At 42.2% G+C, this 27,623-nt stretch overlaps 1 protein-coding gene across 6 annotated transcripts in view; it reads left to right on the top strand.

The window, feature by feature from the left end:
- CNOT4 (CCR4-NOT transcription complex subunit 4) overlaps positions 1 to 26,205 on the top strand; it is a 141,119-nt gene extending 114,914 nt beyond the window's left edge. For 2 of the 6 annotated variants that reach the window (XM_037165871.2, XM_037165872.2), the window contains exons 11-12: positions 23,893 to 24,105; positions 24,774 to 26,205. In XM_037165871.2, coding sequence (XP_037021766.1) covers positions 23,893 to 24,105; positions 24,774 to 25,075 — 515 coding nt within the window. In that variant the 3' untranslated portion in view covers positions 25,076 to 26,205. Of the gene's footprint in view, positions 1 to 964; positions 15,801 to 23,892; positions 24,106 to 24,773 lie in introns of those variants that run through there. The other 4 variants (XM_037165873.2, XM_037165874.2, XM_037165875.2 and 1 more) reach the window with 2 other exon arrangements.
- Positions 26,206 to 27,623: the final 1,418 nt, after the last annotated feature.

A 27,623-nucleotide genomic window follows, 5' to 3' on the forward strand; every position in this document is an offset into this window, starting at 1 on the left:
TGAAATAACCTGTTCTGAAGACTGAAAGTCCTTTTCTTCTTGTCAGTTATCTTTCCAAATGTAATTTTGCAGATATGTTTTTCAAGAACTATGCTAAGATGTTTTTATTCTACAATGCTAAAAATTATTTGGAAAAACAAATAATAATTAAGTCTGTAAGCATCATTTCTTTTCATTTTTTTGTTCATTCAGTTTTACTTACAAGAGGGAATTTTTCTTTAAATTTCTCTGTTTCTGAACTAGCTATTTTAACAGTGACTTGATTGAATTTTGAGTCATGTGTGAAACAAATCACTTGCCATCAAATAATTATCGGTTATAATTAGGAGAACTGATCTCATTTCATGTATGGTTCTTTGACCTAGAAGTAGTCATCTCGCTTTCAGCCAATTGGATCATTGTGTTGTTGTTAGCATTGTATTATTTTCTAATCACTTGAAAAGCTCACATTAACGGTAAATTTTCAGATGCTGTATGGTAATTTGCAAAATTAATATTTTTATCTTTTAATTTCTCTTTTCTAAATATAATTTCTGCTTTTAAAACATGGATTTGTCCTTTATTCCTTATAAAAAATCACATTTTCACTTCTGTAAATTTGGTTTTAATTTCTTCACAAGGTACTATTACTGTTAGCAGCATCTGAATTTATAAGGGGTCCAATTGGCTTGGAAAAGAATGGCTTTCCTGGTCTCTTTTTCCTTTTTGTATATTTATAACGCTAAATATATTCTCATATCTGACATAGTATTATTAAATGTAAGGATGTGTTTATAGAGTGTGAATACTTTCCAGGTACTTGATGACTTAATATTTTAAAATTCATACTTGTTTCACACCCAGATTCCAACCATTAAGCATGTATTTTATATATGTATCAGTATTCCAAATATTGAAGTCATTTTAAAGGGACTGTGAACAAATCTAGTCACCCGTAACTAGACCATGACTGACTTTTCCACAGGGGAAGAAGAGGTGAAGGTTTCGACCATGCCACTGTCAGCCTCTTCCCATTCATTACAACAAGGACAGCAGCCTACAAGTCTCCACACTACTGTGGCCTGACACCAGAACTGAGAGGAGAGGATTAGACTCTGGGGTGCTTGCATGGGCAACCGGATTTTTGCATGATTCCTTTCTGATTTTGCATTTAATGTATACACCCAAAAGAGCCAATATAAACGTTCCTCATGCCTACAACTAGTGTGTTACTTCATAGTTGCTAAAGTATTTCTTCACTAGGCGTTTAACACAATTTATGAGCATAATCATTTTGGCATTGTTTCTCATGAGTGATACTATTTTTAACTCACAAATAAACTTGTAGTACTAATTAAGATCCCAAATGAGATTAGCTAGAATTGTTCTTATTTTGGCTCTATTATTGAAAATATACAAAGATAATGGTAGTTCCTTGTTTTCTGATTTGTGAAAAAAAATGGTAATATCCTACTATAATCATGAAAAATTTGAAAATTAAGAAAGTAATGTGTGTTGCATTCTTTGAATACTTAAGAAAGAATACATATAAGACAAAATTGGTGGTGTCGTTTAATGGTCAGCAGGATGTTGTCAGCAATTGTTTTTAGTTGTATGGATTTATATCCTATATTATGCATTACATGTGTAGAACCTGTTTTTGTTCTCTCATTTGCACATTTGCACTTTCTTTTTGAATGGTTGTTAATTATGTATAGACGGTTAAAAATAATCATTATAGACTAAATGCAATATAATCTCTTTTCTAATGCACTGCCTAGTATACCAGGAAATGCCTCAGAAACAGAATTTCAACCTAAGTTGATTTATCAGAAACTTGAATATGGGGTAAATATTGTATGTGAAAAGCAACCATGGTAGTGTAACATTTTTCTTTGAACAAAAGGTACTTCTGTGAGATATCTGTTTGGAAATTTCATTGTTTAATCATTGAAATGTGATAATAAAACCATATTACAAGTACCTGACCAGAATGGGACTAAGGTGGAAGAGAAGAGGTTGGGGATCCTCTAAACTTAGGCCACGTAAGTTGTCACAGATAATCTTAAATTAATCCCAGAACAGAATGGAGTGCTTTATTAGGACATAATGTGACGTGATATTTTGGGGTAACGACTTTTTGAAATATGTTTAAAACTGATGACGAAAGACAGTAAGCTGAATTCAGAGCTGAGCAGTGGACAGAAAGCCGGTTCAGAAAACATGGCCTGAACTACGCACCTGGCAAGAAGGGGGAAGTCACAGCTGCTCTTGGGTTTCCACAAAACTATTGTGACTTAACAGATTTGCCTCCATTTGTTAAAAATATTAAAAGGGTAATGTGAATACTGAAAAAGGAAGCATTGAGGTTTAAAATAAATAATGAAACACCTAATGAGGAGATGATACATAACATCATGTTGGAGTTGGAGTTCTCGAGGGCGCCTCTGTCCATAAAATCTGATTACTCTCCGTTAGACATAATACCAGTTAAATGGCTTTGTCCTGAGTTATAGTGGGGTAAACTAAAATCTCTTCTTAGGTATCCTTTGATTTGGTTAACTGAGGCTATAGAAGGACCTACTTTTCTAGCTATTTAAATTATTTTAGTGAAATTCTGCATAAATGACAATCTCTAAGTTTGCAAGTCATTTTAGGGCAGCATTACAAGAAATTGAGAAAATACAAATGAAATATTGTCAACTTACTAGCAGCCTTTTATCATGGCTTCATGATGGTTTTCTTTTTGCTGTAAGACATTCACTTAAATGTACCCCATGATGCTGAGGCCCTGGGCTTTGTGAACAGACTTGAGCTCCCGGAGCTGAGTGGAGCATTGCTTCCTCCAGCCATCAGTGCAAGCCTTTCATCTCCTGGATCTTCTTACAAAGACATGAGAGGTGGTTAGCTCCTATTTACTTACTTCTCTGTGCTGAGAGATCCACCTGTGAAACAAGAGTTCTTTCCTGTGGTAGCTTTCTCTCTCCTTTCTCATTCCCATCCAGTGCCAAAAAACTGTCAGGTCTTTTGCCCAGACTTGCTGGAACCCATAAGTGTTTCCCTGTCTCCTTCTCCTCCCTCCCCACTTCCGCACACACCGTATGTCAGGACAGTGCTTCTAAAGCCACTGGGCTTCGATTTACATATTTTCACGTAGAAAGCTAAAGATTATCCTTTACCTATCTTTGTAATTTGAAATCTTACAGGCTGAAGAAAAACAAGCATCACTCTCTTGCTTACTTAATATTTCATATAGTATGGTTTTTAAAAAGATTTTGTTTATTTATTTTTAGAAAGAGGACAGGGAGGGAAAAAAACATCAATGTGATCAGTTGCCTCATGCACACGCCCCAACCAGACACCAGCTCACCACCCAGGCATGTGCCCTGACTATGAATCGAACCGGTGACCTTTTGCCTTTCGGGACAACGCCCAGCCAACTGAACCACACCAGTCAGGGCTGGAATGTTTTTTTAATAAAGTGAAGTCTTAAAATCATAGTCATAATTAAGTGAACCAAAGCACAGAAGAAAGTATACGGCACATAGAGTATCACTTTACATAGCAAGTAGATCGATGAAACCAAATGATGGTAAAGAATGAGAAATTGTAAAAAAAAAAAAATCTTCAAATTAGTTTTGATGAATTACTGCATCACTGATCTGTCATATACAAGGGAGATTTTGTATGCTTTTACCTACTTAACCTGGTTTTTTTAAAGATTGTATTATTTTTAGAGAGAAGGGAAGGGAGGGAGAAAGAGAGGGAAAGAAACATTGATGTGAGAGAGAGAAAAAATATCAACCTGTTGCCTCTCACACAGCCCCAACCAGGTGCCTGGCCCACAACCCAGGCCTGTGCCTTGACCAGGAACTAAACTGGCAACCTTCCAGTTTGCTGGATGATGCTCAACCCACTGAGCCACATCAGTCAGGGACTCACTTAACCTTTAAAAGGTGACTAGTTTGTTCCTTGAATCAAGAATTGTACCTGGAGTCCAGAAGTCTTCGGATGTACTTGCAAAATTATGAGCTTGTGTGTATGTACATCCGTCCCTTTGTGTCTTGGGAGAAGATGCATAGTTAGTAGATTCACAAAGGATTTGGTGACACCCTCAAGGAAAAACTAGGAACTTCTGCCCCAAAATGTTCTCAATGCCACTGGAGGAAATTGGCACCTAGACTGAAGGATTTTAATCATATGATGAATATCAAATGCCTGTTCACTTTCTTAAAGATTCCATTAGAAAATGTTTTCTGATTGATAATTTTCATTCTCCTATTGCATTTTGTTTTCCAGGTGCTTTCCTATACTCTCCCCTTAGTTCAACAAAGCATTAATTAAACATTCAAGTGCCTATTCCGTGTAGTGACTTGAGCTAGAGCTTGATGGATACAAGGTTGTGTTAAGTTCAGCCCCTATGGTCAAGGGTAACAGTCCAGTAACAGTTTGATTTCATGTTATTTCCGTGAGGTCAGCTCTTGCTGTATTTTAACCACAAGGATGGCCATTGCAGTCCAGACTCATTTCATCATTTATTGCTCTGACAGTGGCAACAGAGGGTATTAAATACTGATACTTGAAATTCTTAAATATAAAATTTGGCAGGAGTGAAAGACACAGAGCAGGCATCCTTTATTATTCTAATTTAAGTATTTTACAGGATGCGTGTGTGCACGTCTGCCACTCTTAGTAGCATCCTGCAAACTTATGTAGAGCTTTCTATATATGTGTTCTTTTAAAGAACACAACTTGAAAGCATTGTATATGTGCACATATCTACTGACATGGCCCCTCTTTGCACGGCATTCCGAGCACCTTCGAGACTACCGGAGCTCCCTGCGGTCACATGGGTTTATAGGGAGCCCCTCCCCAGGGGCACTGCCTCGGAAAGACCAGAGAAAGGATAAAACTGCAGGGGCATTGAAATCTTACGAAATTAAGACCCCATGTTACTTATGCATACATAAAAAACAGGGGACATTTTTTCCTGTGTTGAGGGATTTTTGGGATTTTTGTGTTTATTTGATCATGAAGCTTCCTCAAATCTGCTGAATTGGCTGTAAGAGAGTCAACTGTATCATACAATTGAAAACAGTATTTTACAAAAATTATAAAGAGGTGAAAACCCAACACATGATACAGTATATGTCTTTTTCTACAAAACATGACCCAAGTCAGTTATCTAGTGTCGAGCTAGTCCTTCAGTTCTTAGGGCTGTGTCTCTCTCTCCTCAGCCTTCTGATCGGAATGAGTACCTAACACATTGTCTCCTTGTGCTACGGCAGTAACATACACAGGCGTTGCACATGAAATGACAGGATTTGTATCGCATGGTGTCCAGTGGTTCACTAGACATTTATTGTGAGCCAGTTCAAGGACAGGCTTCATAAAAAGTGTGGTGTTTTGTTTTGGTTTTTTTTTATTTGAAGGTTGCTTGAAATTTAGATGAGGAAAGAGGGAAATACAGTAACGAGAACAGATTGAACAAAGAATTAGAGATCGAGATTAGCACAGTCTGAGGGGGTCAGGAGGGAAGGACAGATTGCAGCTGGACTCGTCTGAGGTATACAGGTCGTATAGGAAGATGCCATGAGTGTTCAAAACCCTTGAATGCTAAGAAGAGTTGAGTCTCGATGTGGATGTGGCCCATGGTAGAGAACTGTAGTTTCTTTGATAAAGATGATTGTAGCATTTTAAGAAGGTGAATTTGGTGATATCTTTGCTTGAAATGAAGCTGATTAGAAAGCAGTTGCAGTGTGTCATCACTGGCCAGGATAAATTATGTGGCTTGGACTGGAAAGGTGATAGGAATGGAGAAGAAATGATGAGTTAGAAGTCAGAAAGATCCTGGGGAAAAAAAACCTTTGGGTTTGCTTAAGTCTCTAGTGATCTTTAAAAGTGAATTTCAAAAGAAACTGATAGAAACCAGATTCCTTGGCTTCACAAGGCAATGTCAAGGACTTGGGCGCAGCAGCCACAGAGCAGTTCCAGATTTGGCGACAGCGGGGAGGAGCCAGACAAGATGATGGTTAGATGGGCGGTAGACCTAGAAGGCAGTACCTGAAGATATGAGAGGAAGACACTGCTGAGAGAGGGTGGGGTTCTGTAGGTGCTTGGGAAGAGGCGAGCCTTCCAGAGGAGATGAGGTCACTATTTAGCTTTCAGCAGCGGGAGGTACCTTCCACTGTTACTTGGAGGCCCAATCAGAGAATTTAGGAGAGAGAGTAGAATGTGAGAATTGAGAACATGAGATTACAGGAAGGGGCCCTTCTCAGCTGTTATCAAAGGCATGCTGTGTGGAATGGGGGGCAAGAGAGTGGAGCTGGGGGCCGGCAAACAAAGGAGACTGAATTCATCTGTGAGAATAGGCCTAGGAGGGCATCAGAAAGGAATTCAAGAATTGCTGAGTAAAGATAAGGATCAGATTTAACATTTTTAGAGTCTAGATGTGTATGATTTTGCATTTCCTTGGGTTCGGCACAAAGCAGGAGGAGTGGACAAAGCAAACACTGAGAGTTTGGTTAGAAGGCGAAGAAGAGAAGGACAAAAGGTACTCACGACGATAACATCAAAATACCTAAGCTTGTCTAGAAGATTCCACTAAGGCAGGAAAGAACTAGTGGTGTCGGTGTGTTGAAGAGAGTTCAGTGATTATAGATTTCGTAAGGACAAAGAACAGGTCTAGTCCTGTTAAGCAAATGACAGGTTAAGGGACCACTGCTGAATGATGATGAGTGTGAGCCAGAAAAAGGATGAGAGTTACCTTAACTTTAGGGCCAGAGGTTGGAAAGGAGGCTGGCTTTCGTAAGCCCTACAGTTTCCTCTCTCCCTGCTTTCCTTCCAGTCCTTTCCTGAGAGTGGGAATTGAGACTCGATGAACGAGAACCAGGGAAAGGATGGTATTGCCTGGGGACTCCTGGGGCGGGTTTCCTGTAAATTGATCATCCAACCGAAATCTCCATGCAATGGAATTAACGTTCCTTTCTCAAAGTACAATGGGAGGACGTGGAAGCAGAGTGAAGGGGGAGCCCTGAGAAAAGCCAGAGATGAGATTGAGCAGGTGGCGGTAAACCCAAAGAGTGTGAGGGATTGGCCGACGTGTTACCTAGGATGTGAAGGATTCAGACAGAGCGGGTGCAGCGTATCATGAGTCTCATGGTTGAGGAGCCCACACTACAGGTGTGAGCTACTTTCTGCCACACTCGCATACAAACTGGAAAGAAGCAACTTTCCTTCTGCATAGGGAAAGTGTCTTTTATAGCAAGTCATGTTACAAAAATATTTTAACAGTTTTCCCCTAAAGAGAATGTGCTGTTTGAATAGATACGTACCTGCAAGTTGATATACTAATCTCTTGGTACTTACATTTTTGTATTCTTAGATATGACCTTTAGGGAAAATTGCTAAAGATGTAGTGGAACAGGGATGGAGATAGAAAGATATAGAACATATGTTTCCTCCTTATTCGATTAAGAGCAAAAGTACCTCGTTTCCAGTACACGAGAATATTTTACATGCACTGGACTTGTTTCATATACGTGAGCTGAGAGATCACGTAGGACATTTAACAATGACAATGCTTCGAAGTACGAGACACTGATGAAGAATACTGTGTGTGGAACCGTGCCAAAGGATGGAGAGCCACCGCTCCTTGGACCTCCTTGCTGCCCTGGGATTGGCTGCCATTAGTGTTACAGTGCTGGGCGCTCCTGCCTACAGCTACTCTAATCAGGAGCTTTTCCTAGAGAATCGCTCTTGAGAAGTCAAGTTTCATTAAGGAGAATCTACTCTGCTCCACAGAGTTTTCAGGCACCTTCCCTGGGTTTGAGTTACACGGAAATCGGGTTCACGCCTGTTGGGTTGGTTCCTGGAACCGAGGGCAATCTGAGCTGCTTGACAATCGGACCGAAGTACCTAGAAGTTCCATGAAGCCCCTGGAAATTGTTGAACCAATCCTTTTTCCCTCCTACTGTACTGCCTAAGGTAGCTATTGACCTGACTTCGTTTTTAGCCCACTTCACTATCTGTGCGGAGAGAGCCACTTCACAGACTAGCCAGTTACAGCTATTCTGAAGGTTCCTGGAAGCTCCACGTTGACCCAGGAACACACGGTCCTCGGAACAGTTACGTTGTTTGGTTCTGGGACCCACTGTTGTACTCAGTTCCAAAGCAGACCCCCACCAGTATAACTTGTAAAGCTTTTAAAGCACCCCATACTGTAAAAAAAATTGAGGTGAAATTCACATAGCGTAGCATTAACTACTTGAAAGTGTACAATTCACTGGCCCATACTGTTCTTTAACTATCTAAGTGTTCAACTAGCACAACAAAGAACCCACCCGCTCCAGCCCTTGAGAATTCAGGCCCGTTTCTTGTTGGGGCTGAGTGGCGGCGGCTGCACCGGGACCCAGTGCTTCACCCGAAGACTGAAAGGCAGGTCTTACACCTTAAAGGACCCGCATTTCACGGTGGTGCTCATGTTGTACGTCAAGCAACCCTGATGCCCGGCTCTGTCCCAGAAGGTGGCGTGGGCCAAGAGCACAAGGAGTTGTAGGCAAGAGGCCTTGCGATACTTTCAGATTTTCCTGAGTAGGTGAAAATGTTTGAAACTACCATCAGAATAATTTTGAAATGGCAATAATGGTCTTTCTGTCTTTGTGACATTTGATTAGCGTTACATAAGAAAAGGTTTGTTCAGTGAAGTAAAAGGGTAAGCCTAGCTCTGAGTATGAGGTTGTGTGTGTGTGTGTGTGTGTGTGTGTGTGTGTGTGTGTACACACACACCTATTTTCAATTAAATCCTCCACCTGGTGGGTGTACCGGAGAAAAAAGGGTCAGGCCATCTCAATGGCTTTTCATGTCTTTATTCCTGCTGTGTTCTGATTAATTTATATGTTCAGGATAAATGCTGCATTTATATTCTGTCTTTCTCTAAATATTTCTTAAAGAAATAGAGGCCCTATTTAAATGCAGCGAGGTTATAATAGTTATACCATCTCATCCCTGGTCATGTTTTTCCTAAACACATATTTTCATAGCTTTTTCTCATCAAATTCCACTCCCATTACTAAGGATACTCGTCTCATGTCACACTCTTCTGGAAAACCTAAGGACAGGATAAGAAAAAACAAGGTTTGTCTTAGAATCATGAAATTTCAGAGCTATGAAGCCTGTAACACAGTCTCTAACAATCCTCCTTTTAAAGACCCAGTAATACCTATAATAAACAAGACTCGGAAGGACTGTGATGGGCTCATAATCACAATCCATCTTCTGAGTTTGCTTTCATTCATGCAACTCAAGGAGAAAAACAGCTTCCAAGATTCAAAACATCTCTTTCCTCTAAATTTTGTTATCTCACAGTTGTATTAGCTCTTGCAAGCCCAGGGCTTCCAGCTGTGAACATCGGTGCAGAGTGTCCATCTCTCAGCCGGTCTTATCCCAGGTCCTGTGAGTTACCCAAACAGCATTGTGTTCAGTGTGGGCCAGTGACTTGGGAGCAACGTTAGCAGGGGGCAAATGTAACCTTGGGGTACTCTTAACACAGACTTAAAATAATTACCAGTGTCGGAACTCAAATAAAGAGTAAAACAGGTGGAATTAAGTTTACCCAGAATTTTTCTGCAATGCCAAAAAGTGTTTAAACTTCTTTTAAAACTAGTTTTGAACTAACACACATGACCCTAGACTGGGGACACCTCTCGTTTAAAAGTCTGGTATTAATGGCACCAAGATGCGCTACACCCACATGAAAGGCATGAACGCAAATTCATCTTTGAAGAGCTCCTGTATGCTACACCATGTAAAATGAGAGCATATCTGCAGATTTTTTTTTTAACCAAGGAGGTTGTTTTCAGCATATGAAACAGGGAAAGTGCCACAAGAATTTTAAAGATGATACCATCACCATGTCCAAGAACAAATGCAGGAAAGCTGACCGCAATCAACCTCAGTAGCCTAGCGCCATTTCCTGATAGGTGAGGTCCTGTCCCAAAGACTGTGCTAAGTGTTCACGCTGCTAACAGCCCTGCATCCCAAAGGGATGTGTCTGGGAGCAGAACTTAGCAATCTGCAGCATTACGGGGATGTTTCTGAACATTGTTATTGTACATGTTAGTATTTGCAAGACTGACATTCTGAAGCTGTTTATTATTTTTTTTTCTTAATTGCATCTTTAATGAGTATCCAGCTAAAGGTAAAGGAGGCCCTGGGTTATGACTTCATCGACCAAGTAGCAGGGTTTCTTATTGGCTTCAAGCTGAGTGCTGGGCTACAGACTATTGTTCTACTTATGTTTTTATGAAAATATATGATTATGGCTTACTGATATGTACCCTGTCCCCTCACCTCCCATTTAGGGTGAGATTTGGTACCAGGTATGTTTGGTTTTACTCCTGAACTGTTAACATTCACCATTAGCCTAGCCGTGGTCTTGCCTAGTCCCAGATAGGTAGGTATAAACCTGTCTTGCTTGAATGTCAGTGTGGTCTGTGCTGCTAGGTGTACATGCCCAGCACCTCACCTGTATTTTAAATGGTAGGTGGCTGAAATGAAGCCTGTTACTGAAATGCACATTTGATCTCCAAATACTTAACACACAGCCGTGCAACCTTTGTTTTGAAACCTGCCTTCAGGTTTTCATTCTTGACCCCCCTGAGCCTTATTCTGTGTAACTTAGCACAGTGAGAGGGGGTGGTCTCAACTAGGTCTTAATGTGCATTACCCGTGTGATTCCCCCACGGGGTCCCGGGCAGGCCTGAGCTGATCCTCTTCGAAGGAGAGGGCTCTGTCCTTATGGGGCTGCCCAGTTACCTCCCCAGTAATCAGTCTGCTACCCTTCCAGACTGGCTTTGACTTTAAGTGATCTTATTCTCTCCTCTTTCTTTTAATTCAGAACAACACGTTTGTTTAAACAGAAAGCATAGCCTGGGTTTGGGAGTAGATTGAGTACCAACCATGCACTGTTAAATGCCAAATTGATAAAGATTTGTGATACTGTAAGACTGTCATTATTCACTTTCCCCAACTTCTAAGTTTTTCTAGCTCTTTTAAAAATCATTTAATGCTGCCCTGGCTGGCGTGGCTCAGTGGAGTGAGTGCAGACCTACAAACCAAAGGTTTGCCAGTTCTATTCCCAATCAGGGAACATGGCGGGCTGCTTTCGGGCCAGGTCCCCAGTTCGGGGCACTCAAGAGGCAACCACACATCAATGTTTCTTTTCCTTCTTCCCTTCTGCTCTCTCTAAAAATAAATAAAATCTTTAAAAAGAAAAATAAACAAATAAAAATCACGTAATTCTTCTAGGCAATATGACTAAAATTCAGTGTTTACCAGTATGTGTAATTTTTTAATAGAATTCATTTTTTCACTAAAATATTAGTTCTCTTTCAGTGTAAAGCTCCAGGATATAGTTAAGTGAGAAATGTAGTTTCTAGTCTATATTTGAGAGTGTACTCATCTGATCTTCCCTCTTTCCTTCCTGCACAGTAAGACTCAACGCTTAATTGAGAATTGATTCTGTCAAAACTATTTCTGGAAATTTTTTCCAAATTCAGCTGTAATAAATCATAGCTAAAGATGAACATTTAAATAAATATAAATTATTTTTAAGTCTCCTGGTGGACCGGTGGTGAGCATTTAAGTCTTTGAATGCATCAGTGATACTAGTATTACTTCTTTGAAAATCAAGACATTGTTTGAAAGTTAGAAGCAAAAAGGTTTTTTTTTCCCCCAACATGTGACTAAGTAGTAAGGAGGAGAAAGAATAAAATACTCTTGTGTTTTTTTAATCATACATTACATAGATAAAATAGTTAAATTCAAAGCATAAAGCTTGTTTTGAAAGTCAAATGTGTATAAAGCAATCTCAAAACTTAACAGCTGTGTCTTGGTTCGGATAAACAGTACAATGAGGAAGAACAAGATACGTGCCTGGTCTGTCGGGCGGAAGTGCCCATCCCTGCGCCGGTACCGTATCTGCTTCATTTGGTTTAATGTCAAATAATGAGGAAGCGACTTCAGGTTTTGCAGTAAGTTTTTGAAATTAATAAATAAAGCAAATTATTGTTTTAATGCCCCAAAATACTTTCTGAAAATGAAGCTTATTAGCTTTGTTCTGAAGAATCTGTTAATTAAAATGTTTCAGAGCATGAATAATTGTAGCCTTCTTTTGGGGGGATTTTTGTAACTGATTGAAACCCTTAAGATAGGAGCCATCTTTCCAGGAAAAAAAAAAAAAAAAGACGAGACTAATCTTCACTTTTGAAATAAAAGTGAATTGTGTGATCTAATGGAATAAAACACTGGGTTTGGTGTTTTTAATAACTTTTAGAAAATTAGGAACATCAGAAATCTTAGGAATTTCATTAGACACATAGCCATCATTGGCAAAATACTTTGGTCTGACTACAAGCATGAAGAGGAATTTTTCCCCCATAAAAATAATTTATTGACACTAACCGATGAAAAACCATCACTGACTTTGCTCAGAATGGCCAACCTCCAGTGATCCACTAAAGAGATACAAAAACAAAGCGGACCAGCATGACTTTTAGGAGACTGCTGTACCATATTGCAACATCGAGCTCCAGAGAAAATGATACCGGGTAGGCAGTAAATCTTCATGGAATGAAAACTAATGGTCGAGAGAGTCATGTTAGTGTCTGATTGCTTCTGGAGGCCCGCGAAGCCTGGATCTGCTTTGCATTACATCTGGACCTTTGGAAGCTCTTAATCTGATTCATTTGGACATGAGTTATAAGTCACCTCCTGCTTATACTGTGGTGCTCAGCGTTAAGGCTCCTCTCGCCACTCCGTGATCAGTCCTGTCCCTCTGTCTTCATCACCTCGGGGCTCTGGCGTCCTCCACTCCTGACTGTTCCTTACATCCCCAGGACCACCCCCACCCCGCCAGCCACACGCAGACTTTTAAAAATTTACCCAGTAACACCTTTCTTAACATCGGTTTCTCGTTGATGATACAAATTAACCTCAGTCTTCCTTTGTGTGTGTGTATATATGTGTATATACACATATATACATATATGTATACACATGTACACACACTCATATGGAAATTGTACAATAAATAATACAAAAATAAACCCTGTTTTGCATACTCACAACTAAACCCACTTTTACCATACACACAGTTGAGAAGGTCTCTATATAAAATGCCTCTCCTTCCAGAACTCTTTAATTTTACTTTTTAATTACAGTTTACATTCAATATTATTTTGTATTAGTTTCAGGTGTGCAGCACAGTGATGATTACACAATCCTACGCTTTACACAGTTTTCCTCCTGTTTTTTCTGGTGCTCACCTGGCCCCATACATAGTCATTACAATGTTATTGACTGTATTCCCTGTGCTGTACTTTATAGCCCTGTGACTAGTTTGTCACTACCAATCTACTTCTTAATAGTAGAGGGATTCTTTAGGGCAACTTGTAACTGATAAAGAACTTTTTCTCTTGGTTAAACCATTTTTTCCCCATTTACAGTTCTGGTTAAATAGGTGAAAGCAGTTAACTACTTGTCTAGTAACTTCTAGATGTCTATGAAACATCCTTAGTCCTTTTCAGCCACTTGACACTTCACATGGTTTATAGTTCCCTCTGTAGTTCAGTCCTCTACACAGACATTTGCGTGGCAGTGAGTGCCTTTCAAAATATGAGGCTCACACTTCAATAATCCAGCTATGATTCGATAATCTACTTTTTAATTAAAACCATTATTACTAATATCTGTATATTCCTTTCGGTTTACAGAGTTCTCTTATAAAAATATTTTGTGGGGTAGGTATTATCCTCATTTTGTAAATGAGGAAACTGAGGCTCCGAGTGTTTATCATTTGTGATCTGCCAGTGGCATAAAATTTTTAATTTAGACATTGTACATCTATCTATTTATCTGGTCCTAATGTTACCCTTTTAAAAGTTCCCTTACCCAGTTGCCATATTAAATATAGTTATGGTCTCACAAGCTAGATCTTTCTTCATACACATGACTAGTTAGATTCTTCATCCTGCACTTCTCTGTAGTACTTCCCTGTACTGCTCAGATTTTTAAAATCTGAATGTCTTTCTGTTAATTTTCACGTTCGAATTTGGTGTAGAGTGTACCCTGTTTGTATATCACCATCTTACAAGTTTGTCTTTTGAAAGAACTGTGTGATTGTAAAGTGATAGATAAATGTTATTACTAATAACATTTGTACGGAAGCTTTAAATTGAAGAATAGTTGAAATTTTAATTACAGATCTTGTCATCTCTAGAATTGGCTTTTATTTGTGTATTGAAATTAACTTTGTGGGTTTTTTAAAGCATAATAAAAAGCATGGAGTCCAAAGATCTGCCAAGCAGACACTTTTAGGCTCACACAAGGTCCCTTAAGTTCTGTGCGGCTCCTCTTATACACGGCTGTTACCCCTGCCATACCCGACCATCCCACCCCGAAAAGTTACCATCAGAAATCTTACCGGAAACTGCCAAATTCAGGATATATTTATGACATCCTAGAACCCTACTCAGAGAATAAATTACTTTGGTATGATTGGTTCTTAAAAAATTCTTTTTATTCTAGAGCGAAGGGAAGAGAGAGAGAAAGGGAGGGAGAGAAACATCAATCCATTGCCTCTAGCACATGCCCTAACTGCGGACCAAACCTCCTCAACCCAGGCATGTGTCCTGACCAGGAGTTGAACCCACAACCTTTTGGTTTGTGGGATGATGTCCAGCCAACTGGGCCACATCAGCGGGAAACAGTATAGTTGGTTCTTTATGGATATGCCTCTGGCCCCCATTGGTTACTCTGTTGCTTTTGTTTTGTGGAATTTATGTGTCGGTGGGGTGGGAATGGAGCTAGCTGGTTTGGGCAGGCAAGAGAAGAGGAAAGGAGAAGGGACCGTGGAGTACAGAAGGAGGACATTTCCAAATGAAACAATTGTCAGTAGGCCCCGCCTCCATGACTCCTTGCGCCAACTTCAAAATTGGAAGTGGAACTTCCTGTGCGTTCCAGGTAGAAGGGAACTGAGACTCAAGTCAAAATGCTACGTAGCATTTCCAATGAAAATTCCCCCAAACACAAGCAAGAGAGCAGTGCTTGCTTAAACCTACTGTTACTCATTTAAAAAGAAATTACCTGGTTTTTAATCTCAGAATTTCTCCAAGAACTAGTTTCGAGCATGTAACTTCTAGAGTCTGCTGTTTCCTGTTTTATCTGGCACTTCTCTTGACAGTGGTTTCGTGATCCTATCTGAGGACTAAAATCATTTTGCACCTAGAGACTTTAAACTTACTGACATGAAGTAGATGTGTGTGTGTGTGCATGCGTGTGCGCACACGCTGCATCTCTGCCCACAGTTCTGCACATGGTTTCATCGGTCCTTTCTGGTTTGAAGGTTGCGCGCTCTCTCCTGAAGAAGGGGGAAGGAAGCAAAATGAAGGTGGAACTACATAGCTTTGTCTTCTCTTGGGGCTTAACATCGTGATACCACGCTGAGTGGTGACTCTTCCTAATTTTCTCCTATTTGAATTTAGCGTTCTCTTTCCATCAGCATTTTCCCCGTGCTTCAATCATTATGGATTCTGATTTTAATCCTCAAGGATTATGATACTGTTACACAGGTAGGTTACATATCTCCATCCATCGTTCCTAAGCTTTTCGAGTCGAATTCCGTGAGATTCTCCCTGTTCAGTAACTGGTTTCTGCGGATTTCCTCCAGTTTCTTTTCCTTACTAGAATTGTGTATCATTGCGTAGTCAGAATGTCATATTTTAGCATCTTTTGAGATCTGTGAAGCACTGTGCTGTGGGACCACGGCCATTTTTTTTTTTTTTTTTTACCTTTCTTGGAAAGTTGTCTCAAAACACGTGGAAGCACATGCCCAGTGCTATTCATTTAGGAAACAAATACCTCTTCAGGTTCAGCTCAGGAACTGTTCATTGTATATGAAGACAATGAAATCAAGGCCCCTTTCCTGAATGAGCTCACAGTCTAGTAGGAAAAATGCCTAACACATAAACAGGTGATGGCAATTCACTGTGGTAACTGCAAAACTAGCCAGCATGCCTGCCATCCAAGAACTCAGTTCTCATTATTCTCATTCTTCGTTTCTCTAAATCCTAAAGGTATGTCACATATTTTTAGGGCCGCTGTCTGCCATAGGCAACTAGTTCTTTGTTGGTCACGAGTCCAGAATACAAAGTTTTCTTCTGTTTTCACCTTGAGAAAGTGAGCTGGTCAGGGAGTGAATGTTACTGGGTTTATTTTCTTCTAGCAGATTTAGACCTTAGATGTCAGGGGGATGTGATAGCCTTTGTGTCTCTGCAGCTGTTGTTTGTCTGGGTGATGTAAGACAAGTACGTCAGGGTCCCCTCCTGGGCCCTAATCTCCCCTGCTCATCAAAAGAGGTCCCCACCGAGGAGGAGTCGGTGCTCAGCTGTGTGCTTACTCAAAAGCCATACTCAAAGTGTCCAGCCTCAGACTGCATACGTTTCTTAGATTGGACTTTAGCACACATCTGTCAGCTCTGTTGCTTGTATATTCTGGTTAAGGTTCCATCTCATCCAGGTTATAACGCTTCTAGAATGTATGTATCTTTTGCAGTAAATTTTAAGTTGACTTTTTTTCTCATTCCATGTATAGCTTTATATAGGGACATTTTTCATGGTTTTCTTTTTAAAAATACATTCCGCTTCCTTACATCTTTCATAAAGCAAACATCTGGATGTTTTCATGGTTTCCGTTAGATGATCTGATTCTCCCCTGAAACAAAATTATAGATCTTATAGGAACAGTACACATTGTGTAAAACACATCTCCTTATCTTTCAAAATGTTTCTGTTTTGCGATCAGCTGCTTCTGCTTCTCCCTTCTGTATGGGATGCCTCTCCTACTTCCATTTCAGCTTCTCTTCCCCGAGCTTCTCCGGTCCCCGATTATCCCACACAGAAGGTGGCAGAAGTGTTCACTTTTTCCTTATGCCCCTTCATACAGCATAGCGCTGATTATCACACAGCGTGGTTGTTTGAACATGCCTGCCCTCCCCTGATCTTGGCCCAGGAGGCCTGCCAGGACAAGGACCAGTTGGTGAGTGTGCTTGGTGGTAGGAAGAAACATTGGTGTCAGACTGGGTCAGATTACTGACTTGGACACTTTTCAGCCCTGTAACCCAGGGCCAATTCTTTAAGCTTCCAGAGCGACTCAGGCCCCTCATTTGTCAAATGTAGCCGATGCTTAGCTTATGAGATCGTTGGTGCTAAAGTAATCGAGGAAATAAAGTGCATAGTGAGTGAGTGAATAGTGCCTGAAGTAGAAAGATGATAGAATAGTCAGTAGGTCTGTTTGCTATCTTGAATACATAATATGAGAATATCTTCTTAAAATTTTTATAAGATTTTATTTATTTATTTTTAGAGGGGAAGGGAAGGAGGAAGAGAAACATCAATGTGTGGTCGCCTCTTGCACATCTCCTACTGGGGACCTGGCCCACAACCCAGGCATGTGCCCTGACTGGGATCGAACCAGTGACCCCTTGGTTCACAGGCTGGCACTCAGTCCACTGAGCCACACCCACCAGGGCCAGGATATCTTTTTAAAAATATATATATTATTTAATAATGTTGGTGCGTTGGATTTTTTAAATTATATTGCCTGTGTTTTGACATCTCAAGAACTGTTAAGAATGTATCATTTGAGTTTTGGCCAAATGAACAGAAATTCCTTCAGTTTTCATGCAGAGAAGCCCTTTAGATGCTGAAACTCAGCTGACTGTTCCTTTCAGAAAGAATTGCATCTCTTTGGAGAGAACTGTTTGATTCATAGCATGATTAAGGTATGAATTAAACAGGCTTTGGGGGCAAAGTGATTTGCCAGCTCCTCAAGTTGGACCTTTGCTTCCGCTGGCACGTGGACACATGTCGATTTCTAAGATGCCCAGCCACCGGCTGACCTTTCGAGGGGTGAGGGAGAAGAGACGAGTCGCATGTCAGCGAAGCAGTAACCGCGGCAGATGTCGCAGCCTCGTCTGCTGCCAAATGAGTGTGGTTCAGACCATCCGAAGTGCTGTCATCTGGGATGATGGAAGGGAAAAGACAGACTTCTGGAAAACGGAGTAAAAATCCATTGACGAGATCGGGACAGCGTTCTAGACAGGGAGAAAGGAAGTGAAGACAGGGTAGAAAGCACAAGTCATAGCTGACCCTCAGGCCTCTTTTTTCTTGTTTATGTCTTTTCTGCTTCCTTCTAGTGGGAATAAGATTTACATGTTTTTTTGTTATACTTTGTTCAGTTCTGCAGTTCTCGGAATTTTCTTTTATTTGAGTGAGTTCTAAGAATTTTTCACTTCGTCTAATCTCTACTTTCAAGTCTTTTAAACCCTTCCGCAAATCTGCTCTGAACTACTCGTCTGTCTTGCTTAAAAATAAACATAATTCTGGAAATTTGAGTGTCAACTCTGTTTAAGTAGAATAACATTTTTCATAAACAGTCTGATTTTATAAGTCTGTTTGAAAGACTTCATTCACATAGTAGTCATTTTTCCTAACACTTTTAGTTCAATTGAAATGATTTTTTTGAGTATGGCATAAGTGTATCATGAAGACTTTCTTTTAAGTTCTCTGATAAAACTTTTCTGAGCTCTATAAAGTTGAGTTTGAGCCCTGGCTGGTGTGGCTCAGTGGACTGAGCGCTGGCCCGCGAACGAACCAAGGGGTTGCCGGTTCCATTCCCAGTTGGGGCACACGGCTGGGTTGTGGGCCAGGTCAGGTCCCCAGTGGGAGGCACACAAGAAACAGCCACACATTGACATTTCTCTCCCTCCCCTCCCCTCAGTCTAAAATAAATAAATACAATCTTTTTTCAAAAAAAAGTTGAGTTTGACATATAGCACAAGTGTAATTTCTATTTGAATTACTGAAAGTATGTTTTTGGAATTTGAGAAAGTTCAGGTTTTCTTAAAGCCATTTATTTACTGATGGAGATGGCCTCCAGCCCCAAACTGATAGGAAATAGTATATAGCGGCAGGGTGGGGGGTTACAGAAGGGCACCGTGGCTGACAGAGGCTCTGTCCTGTGTCCTCCTAAAAGTCAGCCACTGTACTCCTTCTGAAGTAGTTGGACGAGTCTAGTGTTATGTAAAAATACCAAAAGTACTTTCAACAACTTGTGGGTTTTTCAGGTGCAGAGGTGTACATAGTAACTAAAGCAGCTCCATGAATGAATGCTGGCTACTGTTCCTCACCCACCAGGGCATTTCCGTGCCTGCGCCTGATTGGCCTCTCCTTTTACTAAATTTTTATCCTCACCAGAGGACATTTTTTCTCATTGCTTTCGGAGAGAGACAGAGAATGGGAGAGCCATGATGCAAGAGAGAAATGTCGATTGGTTGCCTGTATGCGCTCCGACCCCCATTGGCTGGCTCAGACCCTCAACTGGCTATGTGCTCTGACCAGGAACTGAACCCTCAACCTTCCAGTCTACAGGATGACACTCCAACCAACCGAGTCACACCACACCAGCCAGGTGTGGCCAGACAGTCATTTTACTAAACTTTTAGAGTATTCATTAATGATGGACAACCCCATGGCATTTCCTTGGTTCCTTTTGCAGGTTGTAGGTGTTGAACTTTTCCGACATTTGTTTCATCCTTGAGAATGGGAGCCATGGTATTAGTGCTTTCTCCTTGGGTGCGTTCTGGAAATAGTTGCCTTGACTTTTCTCTTGGCAGCTTTAGCATAAGTACCTACTGTACAATTTAAAACAAGTTTTGTTGCTGCTGAAAACTAGACTTGTCATCTTGCTTTGTGTGTGATGATCGAAAGGTGTTCTAAGCCAGGTAAACTGAAAATATACTTCTTACACCGTGAGAGTGTGGTGAGTGGCATGTTGAAAGCACTTTAAATTCCATGTCTTTGAGTCCTACACTGAGAAGTGAAACTACCATGAGCAACTGGACGCGCCTTCCTGTCCTCAAATTATTTAGAACCAAAAAGAGTGTTTTGTTGTACCTATGTGAAAATCATATATTGAAATCAGTTCTTTGGATGTCATGAAACATTTAAACAAATTAGCGATCCTTTAAAAATATACAGTCCTTCCCTAAATAAAATCCCTCATTTTAATATGAAGTATGTTTAGTAACTTGATTTTCATTGCCCTTGGCTGGGTCTTTCCTAGCTGTGGGGAGTATAAGGTGCTTTCTGATACCTTCTTTGTCTTTCAATGCTCTGCAACCTTCGGCAACTGACAGCACGGTGCCTCTGGGAGGATGCTCAGCCTGCTCCCCACGATCCAGGGGGAGGCTGTTGAGCACAGAGACTGCTCCCGGCAAGTGACCGCTCCCCTGCCGTGGCCTTTTGGAGAGTGTACTGTCTGTTCAGTGTTGAGCACTAGAGGAAAAAGTGTTGTTAGACATGTATCAGGCAATAAATGGGCTTCAAATTCCTTTCCCTTCTCTTATCTATACAAGAGACCTTGTAAAGCAGATGTCATTCGGACTTATGAAGTAGAGGTCATGAGACATTCACAGAATGACTTACACGCCCCAAGTCATGTTAGTAACCGGTGCGGGGCTGTCTTACACAGCGCATCCGCCGTTTCCAGCCCAGGCTTTCTCCATTAGACCTCCCGCCCTGTATGTGTTGAATTGCACTCCAGTATGAAGTCCTGTACAGATAACGGAAGTACAGTTGCATGAAATTGAGTCTAGTGGTCATTTCCTGGTGCTCTTTGGAAGGGAAATTGTGTTCCAGTGGGATTATTTAGAGCCCCAGAAGCAAAGGAATCTTCCTTTGTGTCAGTGGTTCTCCACCAGCAATGAGTTTGCCCCCCTGGAGTGATTGGCAGTGTCTGGAGGCATTTGGGGTTGGCAAAGCTAGAATGGGTGTGTGTGCATGCGTGTGTTTGTGTGTACAAGTGCTACTGGCTTCTAGTGGGTAGAGACCAGGAAAGCTGTTAAAACATCCTGCAATGCATAGAGCAGCCCCTACAACAAATAATTAAATGGTCCAAAATGTCGACAGTGCCAAGGTTAATAAATCCTGCTGTTTGTATAGCAAGGAATGGAATTAACGGAAGTCCTAGAAGCTGAAACACAGTCAGGTCAGGGACAGTGAGCAGGTAGAGGAGGGGATTCCAGGTGCGCTGGGCAGATCTGAGCTACTTTGATGGCATAAGGGGTTCATTTCCTTTCTCTTGTCCTTTCTTTGTGCCCAGACTTGGCACAGCAGTACTGGAGAGAACAGTGAAGAAAACTTTTCATCTTCTGGGGTACTGGAAATAGCAGGCCCCTTCTGAGCTGAACACGTCAGTCTACTTTCTTGTGATACTTGCAGCCTCTCTGTAAACAGCTCACCCTGTTCTCGGGCTCCCAGAAAGTCTAGGGCACATGACTGCTCTTTGGCAAGACTGTATAAACTAGGCATTGTAAACTAGCTAATTTATTTCCCAAGCTGTCTTATAGTTCACCTGGGAGGATCTCAGTTTCTCACTGTTTCTGTGTTTTGTGCCATATGTGAATTTCTTTGACAGACTCTTGCCTGATTTCATTAGTCTAAATTAAGAAAAACAATTCTCATTTTTAAAAATACTTTATTTTTTAGAGCAGTTTTATGTTCAAAGCAAAACTGAATGGAAATTTAGAGAGACTTCCCATGTAGCCCCGGCCCATGAACAAATGTCTTTTGACTTTATCAGGATACTAATTTTCAAATAGAGTTTGTAGAAATGCAATGTCAATTCTGTTAATGCAAATGAAGGGTTTCTTAGTTACAGCTCTAAGTGTAAAGCAGAAGGAAGGAGAAAATTGGTCTTGGTGAGCTGGGGGTATTTTCTCTTTCCCTGCTCAGTGGCGGGGAGAGAGGGGGGCTCACATCATCTGCGTAGCTTCTTACTCACTTGGGCCTCTTAGTTCAAGACCTTTTGTCCTCTTCAAAATGTTCCCATGTAGTTACCCATCGTCTTTGTATATCAGGGATTTTACTTCCCTCCTAGAAGGGCTTCCCGGTTTTCTGAAGTTCCGTCTGACATTGTGACTGCTTTAAAGGTTGAGTGTACTGTAGCCTCCACACCTGCCTGTGACTGAGGGTATTCTGGGACTTTGTTAACGTGACCTTGTAAATGTCTCATGCTGCTGGAGCCAGGGGGCTATTGATGATTGTGCTGTTGATTAGAACTGCCCTCCCAACCCCCTCCAAAGTCCAGTTTGTGCCTTCGGCCAAAATATTTCTCTGTCCTGCTAATCGTGGCTAATGGACATACTATAATGCTGCCGTTTCTTTTTGCTTTTTTTTTTAAATCATGGGTTTCCTAGGCCCCTGGGTTTTCCCTTAAATAGTTGGCCCATTAGAAAGTCTATTAATAAATTACACAATAGAGAGAGAGTTGGTGCTATTTAAAAAAAAAAAACTCAGGTAGAGTGTGGGTTTAAGTCTTCACTACACAAGTTCTGTGACCTTGGGCAAATTATTCTGGAGTCTATTTCTTTATCATTAAATGCAAATTATTCCCCCTGTTCTGCCTACCTAGGATGAAAGGAAATAATTGGCTATGGGAGTGCATTGTCGGTTGCACCACACCAGGAAAATGTACAGTAGGTGCAGACAGCAGGGGGAGCTCTAGGAACTGCACCGATTGCAAAGTGAAGCTGGTGGAAAGAATTTATTTTCCTTCCCGTTGCTTGTCTGTGTTGCATAGATGGCCTTCCTTCCCCTTAGTAAATTCAGAGATGCCTTCTGCTGGGTTTGGTTGTAGTTTCTTGTCTTTTTATAAATAAGGTTGATTCACCTGCTGAAACGGCATCATTTGGCATAGATCAGGGGTCAGTGCCAAACACAGTTCTGATTTCAGCAAATAGCATAGACAAGGCCTGTTACAGTGTGGTCGTCGTCATCATTGTCGTCATCATCATCAATGGTGATTACTAATCAGTTCTGTAGAACCAGAAGAGAACGTTCTCAGCTCTTCTCAGAAACCCCAGTTGGTGGTTTGACCTATGTTCCTATTTTCAGACAATAGTCGTTCTAAGCAGTAGTTACACTCTAGCCTTTCCCCCCAACCAGTTAGTTATGCTGTATGGATTCTGGGTGGTCACAGCTTACGTTAGTCAGATGAATCGTTAGTCACAGCTTACAAAAGGCTGTTTTATGTTGATAGTGTCCTGTCGCGTCTGATGCTTTCATAAATAGACCCAGAGAGCTGTGGGACTTGGGGCTGGTGTTTCCAGTGGTCGGTGGAACTGTGGGAGCAGGGCAGGCAGACAGTGCTGGAAATTGCTCCGTCTGCAGGGAAGCTTAGCCCCTGCCTCTTCAGCCTTCGAGACTAATGGAAAAACACTCTTCAAATTCAAAAGCCTAGTCATTTTGCCTTTTTCCTCTGAAATGCATTAGCAATTTTATAATCAAGAAGAACTTAATTATTTTTCTATTGCCTTGTGTTTATTCTTCATAAAATGACTTTTCTTCCTTTTTAACGGGCTCAGAAATAAGCTCCTCTGTGGAACTTTGCAGGCTTGCTTTAATCTGTATAGATAGAATAAATCAGCTCAGCTGGCTAAATGCCTCACAAACAAACTTCACAGTGTAGCTGGAACTAAGCTGTGCTCTGGAGCACCGAGTCTTTAAGCTGGATCATTGGTTTGCAAACGCCAGATGGTGAAGAGGCCACCAGGACAAGAAGCTCCCCATCCTGGCCCTTGAGCAAGTTTTTCTTCACACGTTTCAGGGGCCCTGAGCTCACCAGCAAAATCCTAACCAAGTTTATCTTGCCAGGACAACTCATTTTAAATGCTCGATAAAGAAAGAATAATTCTTCTCCCGCTTAACCACTAAAGAACAACCTCTGTTTCTAACGTCAGCTTTTTATTTTTTTTTTTTATCTTCCATTTTTTTTTTCTGTTGGTAAATCTCCCAGACAACAGCAGTTCTGTAGAGAGTTTAAATATGAAGGAATGGCAGGACGGGCTAAGGGCGCTTCTGCCCAACATTAACATCAACTTTGGTGGACTGCCCAATTCTTCCTCCCCCTCCAACGCCAACCACAGTGCCCCACCGTCCAACACTGCCACCACCGACAGCCTGAGTTGGGACAGCCCTGGCAGCTGGACAGACCCAGCCATCATCACAGGTAACTCTCTCCCTCCTTCAGCTCCACTGACGGCCATCGGTTTGGTTTATCGCACAGATTAAACTAAAACAGAAGGCTCTTCACCACCATAAGCTTCCTCGCGCAGAGCGGCAAGTGTGGGTGGCTTGTGTCCCGCGCAGGGGTGCGGTGTCGCTTAGCTCTGTCGCCCCGGGTGTGCAGCAGGGCGTCGGGCGCCTGGGTCGCTTCCTTGGGCGTAAGCAGGTGCCGCGGCCCGCGGCCTGTGTGTGTGTTAGGTCTCCGAGTACAGTGAGGCTCTGGCTTACCCTCCGGAAGGGACATACTCCACTTTTAAAAATAAAGCTCTCTATTATAAGGCTGCCCTGTTCACGGGTTCCTGTTGGAGGAGAAGCAGGGTGGGGGCTCGTTCGCCGTGGGGCCGGCGTGCGCTTGGAGAGGAGGCGCGCCTTCCCGAGCCGCTGATGGCTCGTGTGGTCGTTGTGGGCGAGGGGTGAACGCCGCGTAAGACGGAGACGCTCTTACGCGGAAGCAGCTCAAAGCCGGAAGCAGCTCAAAGCCGCGGTTTCTTCGGTGTCTCTGTCTGTGGGCAAACGAAATCGCCGTAACTTTTGTCGTCGTCGTCTGGCGACTTCCTTCTTCCTTCTGCACGGACTCACCATGTCCCCTCTTGTCTTCTTGTCTCTCCTCAGGTGTTCCCGCCTCTTCAGGAAACAGTTTAGACTCTCTTCAAGATGACAATCCGCCACACTGGCTAAAATCCCTTCAGGCCCTCACAGAGGTGGACGGCCCCGGCGCCGCGCCCTCGCAAGCCCCCCACAGCGCCCCCTTCAGCACACAGATCCCTCTGCACAGAGCCAGTTGGAACCCCTACCCTCCTCCCTCAAACCCCTCCAGCTTCCACTCCCCGCCCCCAGGCTTCCAGACGGCCTTCAGACCCCCCAGCAAAACCCCCACAGATTTACTACAGAGTTCGACACTGGACCGCCATTAGGGAAGGAGGAGAAACCATTAGAACACGCAGGAGTTGTCCCTCCCCGTTTTCGCCCTCTCGCCCGCCCACCGCTCCCTTCTCATCTCTTAAGTTCTGAAGAATCCAGTTCCCGATAAGTTGTTTTTTTTTTTTTCTCCCTGCCCCCCAGATGCAATGCGATCACAGGGTCATGACGATCTTTTCTTTTTTGTTTTTTCGTTAATTGTAAAAGTTTCTGTTGATCAGCATTTGTGTGACACTGTTGAATGTTTCCTAAAAATGCCTTTTTAAGGAAGGAAAAAAAAAATCAAAGGGCAGTCTCGGTACTTAGAAAATTACTGTTTGTCTGTCGCGCATAATAATGACATAATCTGCTTAGCAGAAAATGACGATTAATCTCTAGGAAAGGTCAAGTAAACGCATTATCAACTGCAGAAGTTTGAAAACCAGGTTAACTGACGTGAGATTGCTAATGATGAGGGAAAACGGTGGCCTCTGGCCCCCATCTCGTATCCAGCTTACCACTATCGCAGGGAAAATGCTTTTATAAATTAAATTTAAGTTTTAATTCTTTTGGCAAGTTGATGGAGAGCACTTGATTATGTCGTTGAGCAAAAGAATTTATTGGAAGTCGATGGAAAGACACATTGATCTGTAGTAGTAACTGGCCGATTGCCAAGAGTTTATTTACAAGTTGGGCAGAAGTGACTTTTTTTTTTTTAAGGAGAAAAACGTTTTTGGCCTTAGATGGAAAGTAAACTCAAATGTTTTCAAGAAAAAAAGTATTCACAGATTTAATACCTATGCATAATGTAAGAGCTGAACTATAAGTGATTTCTTCAGTCTTTCTCATCTGTCAGATCTTTTTTTCCTTTGACGTTCAATTCACCTGCCGAGGGCACTCTGAGATGGTGCTGCTCTGGGGCCAGCCTCACCATCAGGAGCAAATCTCTGACCTCCCTGCCTGCAGCTTTTACTTAACCCTGTAGTTTCCGGACACTTGTGCAGTATTGAAAAGACAGGAGAAAAGAAAACAGAAGCTTGGCTATAACCTGACTCAACTAAAAAACAAGAACATGTACCTCTTTCTTCAGAATTAAAACTAAAACTTAAATAAAACAAAACTTGATGACGACCCTTGGGCTGTTCTGGCTTTTTGTTTTTCCATTGTATTGCACGTGAGTTCGAACCATTTGGCGATGGCAGTCAGGTGTTTGCGGTGACACACGCCGCTGGCAACAGGCAGGACGGGATAGAAGAAGAAACGAGGGGAAAATAGCGCTTTATTGTCAGTCACTGCCGTTTTGAAGTCCGGCTTAGGCCTTTCCAGTGGCTTTCTGTGGACCGTACCCCCTTGTGCTGTTCTAGAAGCAGACCGGACCCCCCCTCGCCCCCCCCCCCAAAAAAAAACCCCTGTGCCCGGAAGGGGCGGGCGGGTGGTCGATGTACTGGGACGTGGGCGTCCTGGGGAGACCTGGCAGGTGCAGCCAGGGTGCGGGAGGTGCGGGCCACGCAGCACCTGTGGGAGGGCCGTGGTGGGCACGAGATTGGGAGACACCGATGTCATGGCCGCCGTGAAGCCTTTCCTGGCCAGCCTTTCTGGGGAGATGGTCACACCGCTCACCAGAAGAGGGCGGAGGACAGAAACGGAATGTTCCCACCAGGTCCCTGGGTTTCTGCATGGTCTGCGCGTCCTGAGGATTCCATTCCGAAGTCCGAAGCTGGAGCTTGCGCGTTTTCAGCCACATCCATGAAGGGACTCTCTGCAGGATGCACGAAGTAAATCCTAAACCTTACATTCTGTGCTTTGGGGTTGACTTTCTTCTTACCTTTATGTTGTACTTCGGTTCGCCACCAACCTCCTGCCCCCACCCCAACAAAACAAAGTTTCAACACAGTTTTTGAAAAACAAACAGGATCGTCTCAAATGTCACCACAAATAGACTTGACTGGGTGGCTAGTGAGTTGGGTTTTGTTTTGTTTTTTTTCCTTTTCTAATTTACCAAAATGTTACTGTAATGCAGAAGAGAGGACTACAAACTTCAGGTTCTGTTTGTCCTGTGAACTTCGCTTCAGTCTCCTGAATATTCACATTGCAGATGATGGGTCAACACATATATAATAACCAGGAAGCAGCGAATTGTAATCAAGGCTTTGGGGGCTGGTGGGGGGAGCGGGTTGGAAATCCCTGAGATACAGGTACATCAATAAAAAGTGTGGCTTTGTCTGTAAAAGGAGGGAAGTTCTACCTTTAATGAATCATACATAAAGATTATTTTAAAGGATAATAAAACAGTAAAAACTGGTGTGCTTATCATCCAAGTTAAAAATCGAACCAGCTGCCCTGGCTGGTGTGGCTCAGTCGGTTGGAGCGTTGTCCTGTAAACCAAAGGCTGTGGGCTCAATTCCCAGTCAGGGCACATGCTGGGTTGTGGGTTAGAGTAGGGGAGTTTACGAGAGGCGGCGTTTCTCTCTTGCATCGATGTTTCTCTTGCTCTCTCCCTCACTTCCCCTCTAAAATCAGTACTCATGTCCTCAGGTGAGAATTAAAAATTGTTTTTTAAATAAT

The sequence above is a fragment of the Artibeus jamaicensis genome, unplaced genomic scaffold (genome assembly GCF_021234435.1).
Source record: "Artibeus jamaicensis isolate MK-2021 breed Jamaican fruit bat unplaced genomic scaffold, CSHL_Jam_final scaffold_3307, whole genome shotgun sequence".
NCBI classification, from domain to species: domain Eukaryota; kingdom Metazoa; phylum Chordata; class Mammalia; order Chiroptera; family Phyllostomidae; genus Artibeus; species Artibeus jamaicensis.